The sequence below is a fragment of the Cupressus sempervirens genome, chromosome 2 (genome assembly GCF_028749045.1).
Source record: "Cupressus sempervirens isolate cs-2001-9-10 chromosome 2, ASM2874904v1, whole genome shotgun sequence".
Classification (NCBI taxonomy): Eukaryota; Viridiplantae; Streptophyta; class Pinopsida; order Cupressales; family Cupressaceae; genus Cupressus; species Cupressus sempervirens.
The window spans coordinates 585,954,823-585,964,663 of NC_143119.1; the positions used below are offsets into that span (position 1 = coordinate 585,954,823).

The following is a 9,841-nucleotide window of genomic DNA, read 5'->3' on the forward strand; positions in this document are numbered from 1 at the left end:
GAACTTTTTTTAGCAACAAAATTATCAAATGGAAGGAAGATGAATGGAGAGCTATGTGAAGAATAAAGATAAGAATATATAGTGACTCCATGTTGTGATGTGGAGTTTAATCAGACTCAGAGATTTATTCGACGTGGTTTCTCCCTAGATTATTTGTATGGAGGTTTGGGGGCAACACCCTCAAGATGGGGTCGGGGGGCAACACCTCAAATGCACTCCTTGTTGTAGTACAAGGTGGGGTCAAGGGGCAATGCCCTGTAGGGGTTTTTGGGGGCAGCACCTTGAAAGAAAAAAATGACCTTATATTTCAAAAGGTGTTAGCTGCTATTTTTCTATTGGACAACTTCTTCTAGCCCTAATTTTGTAAGTGGCAAAAGCTTGTATAAAATGGCTTAGGGTTAGGGATTTCATAATGTATGGTGATATTGTAGCTTCTTGCGGCAGTATTGAGCCGTAAGGGATTGCATATTGTAACCACTGGATAATAATAATATTGGACTTGTTGTTGGTGGACACCACCCAAGGATTGGATGAACCACGTTAAATATTTGTGTCTTGTGTTCTCTTCTATTCTATGTATTATTTTTTATATTGGTTATATTTGCATGTAATTATTATTTTGTCCATGGTTAATCCTAACACTCTAGAGGTGATATTTGTCATAACTATTTACTTACTTTTAGTTGCTTGTCCTTCTTTTCCTTCTTTATTTCCTAGTGAAAATATATGAATTTATTTCAAAACAGTGACAAATCTCTTCAATATATGCAAAAAGGTTAAGTGATTTTCATTTACATTAATTTCCTTATAATCTATGTGTATTTCATCCCAAATTTTGTCTTAGTCTAATTATTTTGATACGTTGGTACACAATTTAAAAGAAATGTATTTCAAATGCATCCTAAGCTCTTGGAATTTCAATGTTGAGATGGTTACCCATGTTTCATTTCATTATTATAATGGGTTACAATTATATTTTCTTTAATCTACAACAAACAGATGATGTGGTGCTCTTCAACTTTGTATTTGTGCATGTAGGTGTTGGAAATATTCAAGACTAGCTAGGTTACTGAGAGGGGAGGGGTGAATCAGTAACCTCAAAACCTTTTAACAAATTTAGAACTTTATAGCATAATCTAATTACCATTAATAGATCTAATCTATTGCATGCATGAGAAACTGAAAGCATAAAACACTTTGAACACAATATTTGGCGACCCAAAAACCTTCCAAATAGAAAGTAAAACTGGGGTGGGGATGATACCCACAAAACTTCAATACTATAGCATAAAGTTGGCCTGTTAAGGCTTACAATGACCACTTCTGATGATCTGCCTTGTTAGGAGCAATTTGGACTGCTAGGTCCACCTTGTTAGAGGTTTTACAAGCATACAATGAAGTATGCACTTGGTAAAGAGATTTAAAGAAAAGACTATTAAGTCTACCCTGTTAAAGGATTTGAAGCTGATTCACCTGTTAGGATGAAATAGTAGATGTGATTCACTACTGAATTGATTGCGATCCTTGAAGTACTAATCACCTCTATGTGATAGATGTAACTCTATTACTCCTGATATGGCCTTGCAATACACTTTGTTTTGCTACTAATTCACATTCGCATGCTTGTGTTTCATTCACATTCTTGTGTTTCATTCACATTATCTCATATCAAAACATTACATACTTGGATATAACATATATATCAATCCAATTCACATTATTACAAGGTCGACCATTACACAAGTTAACACCAATATTACAAAGTCGGCCCAAAATGTAGATACTCGAGTTTTGAAAATTGACTTGGTGAATTTCTGATACACAACGTCCACTATCATTACTTGGCATCATCATGCACTCAGTAGAAGTAGAGGCTTGGTCCATACTAATCACTTCAATGTAGTTTCAAACTAGATATACACTAGTGACTTAGTAGATACAGTGTCACTCGGTAGAAGTTGAATTCCATGTTTACGATACTTGCACTCGGTAAACACTAATAATCTCATCACTTGGTTAACACTAAATTCACTTCACAAGAACTGATGACTCTGTAGACACTACGAAGCTTGGTAACCACTGAACTACTCGGTAAGAACTGGTGGTCTTCATACTACCTGAATTCACTTGGTAACCACTGGGATGCTTAGTAGGAATTGTGAAGCTTGGTAACCACTGAACTACATGGAAAACACTAGAGACTGATCAAAGAGCTTGGTAACCATACATAATTTGAATAAGTTTTATCACTAATAACAAACTTGACTTAATGCCAACAGTGAGGAGGAAAACATGGGGAAGGCTTCCACTCCTACAAAGGAGACTGAGGGACAAGATAAGGAGGTCCCTAGTCAACATGACCCTGTGGAGACTGGAGAGGAGGAGTCGTTGGATGGGGAGGAACAAATTGATAAAGTTGGGTTCCCACCACATACCATTGCTGAAGATGCGGGTGACTCCCCGGAGAGGGAAACCAAGCTCTCCTTCCTGCATTCTGCCAAATTTAAAGCTAATTCTTTCCTCCAAGTCAATTCTTGGATTTATAATGAAATAATGGGGCTGAAGAAGAAAGTGGAAACCTTGCAACATAACCAAGAGGTTGACTGGGCTATTATCAAACACTTAGAGGTGCAAATGGGAGACATCCCAAAAAAACTTAAGGATTATGAGCAGAGTCTTAGAGTGCTTATCAAGGAAAGTGGAACAAAAATGGAGTAGGTAACTTCAAGTAGTTGTGCTGCTGCGGTGAGCCTGGGCAAAAGAGCAAGAGGACAAGACAGAGTTTGAGAAAGAAAGCCTTGATTGTTGCTACTTCTTCGACTACTAACTCCATCCAGGATATGACTAAGATTGGTAAGGAGGCAATTAAGATGATCACGAAACTGCAATAGTTTCTTTGGGTCTTCTTTTCTATTTGGTTCCTGTTCAGGTCCTTTTTGCTGGTTGTTACATCTGGTTCCTGTGTTTGGTCCTATTTTCTGGTTTTTAGTTTTAAACTGTATTGGAGGTTCCAAGTCCTTGTAAAACCTGGGTACTTTAATTGGACTATGTAAGTGGTTTCAGGTCCCTATAAAACTTGATTTTGGTGCTGCTTCTAGTAGGTTTAAGGACTCTTTTCTTGATGGTTGTCTTGCTTTTTCCTTTTTGAGGATGTGAAAGGGTTTCAGGGTCCCTTCAAAACCTATTTTTACTATAATCTAAAATAGTAGGAAGCCTCTTCTGTTGATTAAACACAAGGTTGTTTTTCATGACATATTTTTGTAAGATCTATTTACACTAATACATGTATCTTTTCCCTCATAATTTTCCAATAATTACATTTCCAATGAAGATATTACACAAAATAATTACAACCATCCATTATAAATAAGTAGTAATTTGAATTGCCCCTTAATGAATTTCTCACTAATCTAGCATACTCATATAAAATTTGTACTAAAGAAATGTGATGCAATACACTTATATTAGGCGTGAAGAATGTACATATTCTAAGATTTTATTAAAGAAAACTAACATAATAATGAATAACATATTAAGATGCATTCTAGAACAAAGAGGTACATTTGTCATAAGGTTTAATTTTTATCAAGAAATCTAATGCTCCTCCTTTCGCTAGATGCACTGAAAGGTGTCTGTAACAGTACTAGGCTATGAAAAGTAGGTACAAGTGTAGGATAAGATATACTAATTATCTTTTTATTTGAAGATTATTCTTAAACATTACATCAAGTTTGAATTCAATATTCTAATGTCAAAATTAACCACTCTAAATAAGATAAATAACTAATGTGGATAAGATACAAAGTTACTATTGACCATGGGTGGAAATATAGAGAATAAAAGTACATAAATTATATCTTTAGCCCCCTTTTTTATGTCACTTAGTGGGGATTTCATGAATGAATGTGTTTAGCATCAAATTAGTCTCTTTTGATGCACTAGCTAACACTAATCTTGAAACCGTCATTTTGATATAATTACTCCATCATTTCATATATAAAAATGGCCAATGATTTCTTAGGTTTTTACCTCCCTAGACGAGGTTGCTTATATAGTTATGACCTTGATTAGAACTACGAATATGATCTAGTTATTCATATTTGAATATTAGATATCTTACTTTCTGAGGTTGAGTTTCTAGGTTTCTGACCATTAGTACTTGGCTTGCATACCAAAGGTCTTGGTCATTATTATTAAAACTAAGGATATCATCCTAGGTCATTTTAATCACTAAGAATATATCGTATTACATCTACATTTTAAATTATAATAGTATTCTTCATCTACGATTATTCTTAGTTTACATAATTATAATTGCATCAATATAAATTTTATTTTTTATTTTATGTGTTCAATCTTGCTACATTTGGTGAGACTTTTATCAAGAATTCAATACTCACTCCTTTGTAATGCATGTATCCAGAAACATTTTGGGACCATTAGTCTCTCAAATGTGAGTACAAGTGTATGATAAGATAAACATTGTTTTGTGTTCTTATTAGTATTCGTCAATAGACATTTACTATTGCAATGAGTTTTGCTAACTAGTTGTTAAAAGTGATTTGTTTAGAACTTTGTATTTTTATTTTTTACAATTTTTTTTTTGACTAAAATAATATGTCAAATATTTAAATAAGAAAATGATGAGTGACAATTTTGAGATCTTCATACTCAAATTTGGAAAGGCTATGTCTATTATCATTTTAAAACATTATATAAGTTCCAATTCAACATTCCAATACCAAAAACATTCCAAGGTCAAATTTAACCATCAGATCTAGGATAATTAATTAGTATGGATAAGATACAAAATTACTATTGACCATGAGACCATAAGACCAGTAAACCAAATAAGAAAGAGCATTGTTCAAACTACTTTTAGTGAATGTAACATTGCACTTTAAAAAGCAGTAATATGGGCATGGTGATGAAAGTCCTGTTAACACATTGACGTCCATGTCGTCATCAAACCTTTGACGTAACGAATCTTGGGAGGTGAGAAGATTTTAGTGGAGTTGGTATCCAGAGCACTCTGCCACAACAAATCCACTTTGACGATTTCTTCACAACATCACCAATTTTGCATCTGCCAAAAACTTTTGAGTTCGAAGGTTGAAAAGTTGTGGAAAGGCAATGCGGCCATCATCGGTTTCAGAGAAGATGCGGAGGCTGAGGCTCAGAATCACCACAATCTGCTGGACCAGAGACGATGCGGTGGTCGTCGGCGTTGTCAAATCGGGCAAATCTGTTGCTCCTCGCTTTCGGAGATTGTGTTCGGCAGACATGAAGGGTATTTCATCTCCTTCCACTCCTCGAGAAGTCGAACATTTCTTCCTCTCTACCCACTCCAATTTGCAGGCCTTCACTTTCAATGAGATTAGGCTCATCACCAAGAATTTCCGTTCTGATTACAGGTACATATTGTGTTCACATTCCCCCTTCTCTGCTTTCTTCTTGAATCCTTCTGGTTCTGTCGTTTTGGTGATGCTGTTGTGTCATTATGTTTCTTTGACATGATTCAGAGAAGTAATCTTGGTTGTTGTGAAGATGGTTCGTCTGGTTGTTGTCTAGTAATCAAGTCTTAATGTGTGATGTTTAAGATGTAAGATTTCAAAATCTTGTTGCTGAGTTTGGTTTTATCGGAACAGTGGACTACATGAAAGACTTGAAGTTGGGGACATTTGATCATGTTGATAATAGTTGCAGGCTGTTGTTATAATGGCCTAAAATGTGCTGCTGACTACTGTGGGGATGTGACATTGTTGTTGGTGAAATCAGGAACACTAGAATCTATTACCCTTTAACATTATCACATTGCTATAATCCATATGTTGAAGCAATCCTTTTTTTCGATTAGATTGTGTGTGTTTATTTAGTATCAACATTTCGAATCACACTCTGTGATACATCATCAGGATGAGTGAGAAGGATAGTAGAATATGATCCAACACATTGATGCTAAATAAACACACAATCAAATTCAGAAAAAAAGATTTTTCCTCAGAGCTAGTCCTCTCAAAAAATGACATTTTTTTTTTTGACTGTGGGAAAATCCGGAAGTATCAGTATAAAAATTGAGCCAGTCCTCCTCGTGGCATTGGCTTGTGAATTATGTGTTGGTTGTGCTGGGTTTTTAAAGAAAGGCCTTCCATATGATCTGTTGTTGTATGGAAATGGATCTGATGATCTGTTTCTGAACCTATATATGGTATATGGTACTTCTGAACCTATATATGGTATATGGTAGAATAGGACTACCCGTATTCTATGTAGGAGGCAACTAACTGTTTATAGGACCATCTTATATTTCAGTGAGAAAGTTTATGCTACTTTTAGAAGATTTGAATTTGGGAATTTTTTTCAAAAATATAAAATTTCTACAATGTAACCTACTCAGATGTAAAAATAGTATATGAGATATATACGAAGATATAAATAGAACATGCAATGAACTGGTTAATCTTGAAATTTCTGATTAAAAGAACAGAAAATTACCTTTTGCATAGACATTGAGAGAATCTTCAATTTCCCGGTGGCTACATGAATAACAATGTTTCTAATATAAGCCACAAAAATTGCGCCTGATAACAGACTAGGGGAGGGAGGATTTGGGACAGTGCATAAGGGCTACATTGATGAGAACGTGAGGCAAGGATTCAAGGGCATGTCCGTGGCAGTTAAGATTCTCGATCAAGAAGGACTTCAGGGCCACAGGGAATGGTTGGTCAGTATAAATGACTAAATATCTGATTTTTCTTTTTCCCCCTCCTTTGCTTTGGTTGATTTTAGGTTTGTTGATTTATAGATCAATACAGGATTGACATGGTTGTCGAATTGTGTGGGTTTTTAAGGCGGAGGTGATGTTCTTAGGGCAGCTGAGACATCCCCATCTGGTGAAATTGGTGGGTTATTGTTGTGAAGAAGAAGACAGGGTGCTGGTCTACGAGTTTATGCCCAGAGGCAGCCTGGAGAACCATCTTTTTAGAAGTATGTACTCTTTCTTGCCATTTTAGTATATGATCATTTATACCCAGGCAAGTTTTGATATGATCATTAGCGTATAACAATAAACACGGGAAATCACTATCTGCAATGCTTAAACCTTGCAAATTTCAGAGTGAAAGAATTCGTCCCCACCCCTAAAGATGTTTGAAATGAATAATAACTGAAAACAAGTGCGAGATCTTAGATTAGAGGTAGTTTTAATCTATTAAAACCGCTTTTCCCTCACTTTATGACATGTCCAGGGATTTCTTTGTAGGTCTACAAACATACATCATACCTTCTTATTTATAGAGTAGTGTTTTACGCATCCTAATGTTTGTTTATGTGGTGTGTACAGAGGTATCTGTTCCATTGCCTTGGTCTGCAAGACTGAAGATAGCTGTTGGAGCTGCCAAAGGCCTCGCTTTCCTTCATGGAGCAGAAAATCCAGTCATCTATCGAGATTTTAAGACATCCAATATTTTATTGGATTCTGTTAGTGTGCCTGAAGCCTGAATCTACCGTTATCTAACTTGATATCTCCAAGTAAATTTTGATCTAATCAATGAAAATCCATGGTCTTGATGCAGGACTATACAGCAAAACTCTCTGATTTTGGACTTGCAAAAGATGGGCCAGAGGGGGATGAGACGCATGTATCAACGAGGATCATGGGTACCTATGGATATGCAGCACCTGAATATGTCATGACCGGTAAGTTGTATACACCAGACAGCGCTAACTATGTCTAAACAAGTAGGAGATATTTTCCGCAGCAAATTGTGATATGTTATTAGGACTCAACTCTGTAGTTTTGAGTTAAATTCATTGACCCATGTTTTATGAGTAGTGGTTCAAACAAGCATATCTCTCATGAGAATGAGTGGAACAATTAGCACTCATTGGATCTAGGTGATGCTTACAGAGGTGGAGCACTGGGACTTCACCCATTCAAGTACTATTCCAGCTGGAGCGCGCTTAACTATGGAGTTCCCTCCATGATTAAACCCACTCTGCTTATGACCCCATTTGCAAAACCTGCACCAAGTGTTTTGTCTTATGAACCATTCATTAGAAAGCCCCTTGAACTCATCAATTGATAGGTAAGAATATACTAATATACGTCCAAGCGGAAAGAAACTATTGAATTATTCTTAGCAAATACCTCAAAAGCATGTAGCATGTAAATCATTCATACAGAAGTTTAAATTTAGGGTCGACTAAGTTTTGATAGAAATGGGACAGCATTGAAACTTTGTCAGGACAATTGAAGTTTATATAGAGGCTGCCAGAAAGAGCAAAACTTGCCATTCTTTTTCATTCTGTATAATGTTTGAAGAGTAATTGAAGTGGATACTTTATAAGAAGACCCCTTTTTGGTCCGTAGACTCCATATCCATGTGGTAAAGCACTAGGGTAGCTATGCTTTAGTAACTAGTAAGAACTGCATGGCAGAGGTAAGGAATATTGAGACTTTGTCAAGACAAACAGAAGTTTATACAGGGGCTGCCAGAAAGAGCACAAATAGCCATGTTTTTCACCATTTTGAGTGTTTTTTTGTTACTAGAATAATGAAAGTGGGTATCTTATAAAAAGATTCAATGTCCATGTGGCAAAGTTCTAGGGTTATGATATGGTAGGAAGTACATATCAGAAGTAAAGAATTGGAAGGATTTTGTGGTTTTTTGACCTTTTGATTTACTCTGCAACAACAGGTCATTTGACAGCCAGAAGTGACGTATACAGCTTTGGTGTTGTACTAGTGGAGTTGCTGACCGGAAGAAGGTCGATGGATAGAACAAGGCCAAGCAGAGAACAGAACTTGGCAGATTGGGCTCGTCCCTATCTAAATGACAAGAGGAGGTTAATACGCATTATGGATCCTAGGCTGGAGGGACACTATTCTGTAAAAGCTGCTTCCAAAGCTGCTACTTTGGCCTACCAATGCCTCAGCCAAAACCCTAAAGCAAGGCCACTTATGAAGGATGTCGTGGAGACATTAGAACCTCTGCAAAACATGAAGGATATGGCAAATGCCACCTCTCTAACATCGCATGCTGCAAGGAATGAGGCCACTTCTCAAGATTTGAAGGCCAAAAATGGTAGTTCAATCAATGGCCGCCACACTGATATGTCAAATGCAGCCCGTAATAAGCCTGCAAGGTTAAGCAGCCTCGGATATGCTTCCTATAAACAATCTCAAAAGCATCCGGTTAAAAGGGCATGATGCAAAACCCTCTGATGTGTTTTGGAGGGTTTTCACTTTTATTCTCTGTTCGTCAATATCTGACTACTATTCTGTTCAAGATTTTCTCAGAGTGCTCTGAAAGGAGAAATGCAATAGCCTCTCCAATATTTGACACAATTGAGTACTAACCAGTATCCAATCCATCCAGGATTTGAAAATTAAACCTGGATGCTATGAATTGGGGTGCCATTCCAGGTCCTGGTATTTTATATTGTATTGTGGGTGACCGTAGGCTTCTCTTGCTTGCATGGAGGCATTCAGTATATAGTATACCTATTGAACATGAAAATTGTATAGATTTTGATGATTATAAATACATCATGAATGTTTTCTCAATGTCATGGCTTGGGATTCTTCAATTAGCTTTGCCGTCGCAAGCAAATGATGGATAACAGAAATGTTGATGTTAAAAATATATATACAATCGAATTTAGAAATGGAATGTGAAAATCTGATAATTTTAATTAGATTTTCTGTTTTTCCTAAGAAATTTTTATAATGGAAAAATATAATCAATAGACTGTGAGTTACAATGACAGAGAACGCTGTCCCCACAAAACTGTTGAGAAATAGAAGAGCAAAGTTACTAAAAACAGAGCATACCTGGAG

The 9,841-nt window shown here is 36.3% G+C and overlaps 1 protein-coding gene across 1 annotated transcript; it reads left to right on the plus strand.

The window, feature by feature from the left end:
• Window positions 1–4,883: 4,883 nt before the first annotated feature.
• On the plus strand, window positions 4,884–9,568 carry LOC149574772 (putative serine/threonine-protein kinase PBL8). The gene is made up of 6 exons (XM_089814603.1): window positions 4,884–5,414; window positions 6,592–6,724; window positions 6,852–6,987; window positions 7,343–7,479; window positions 7,575–7,698; window positions 8,700–9,568. The coding sequence occupies exons 1-6, from the start codon at window positions 5,134–5,136 to the stop codon at window positions 9,209–9,211; spliced, it is 1,323 nt and encodes a 440-aa protein (XP_089670729.1). The 5' UTR covers window positions 4,884–5,133; the 3' UTR covers window positions 9,212–9,568.
• The last annotated feature ends 273 nt before the right edge of the window (window positions 9,569–9,841 follow it).

What these genes read in the sequence shown, in the direction of transcription:
- LOC149574772 (XM_089814603.1), top strand. Translation starts at nt 5,134, where the DNA reads ATGCGGCCATCATCGGTTTCAGAGAAGATGCGGAGGCTGAGGCTCAGA. An exon ending in CCAATATTTTATTGGATTCT is followed by an intron (nt 7,480 to 7,574) that starts GTTAGTGTGCCT and finishes GTCTTGATGCAG; the next exon opens with GACTATACAGCAAAACTCTC. An exon ending in ACCTGAATATGTCATGACCG is followed by an intron (nt 7,699 to 8,699) that starts GTAAGTTGTATA and finishes CTGCAACAACAG; the next exon opens with GTCATTTGACAGCCAGAAGT.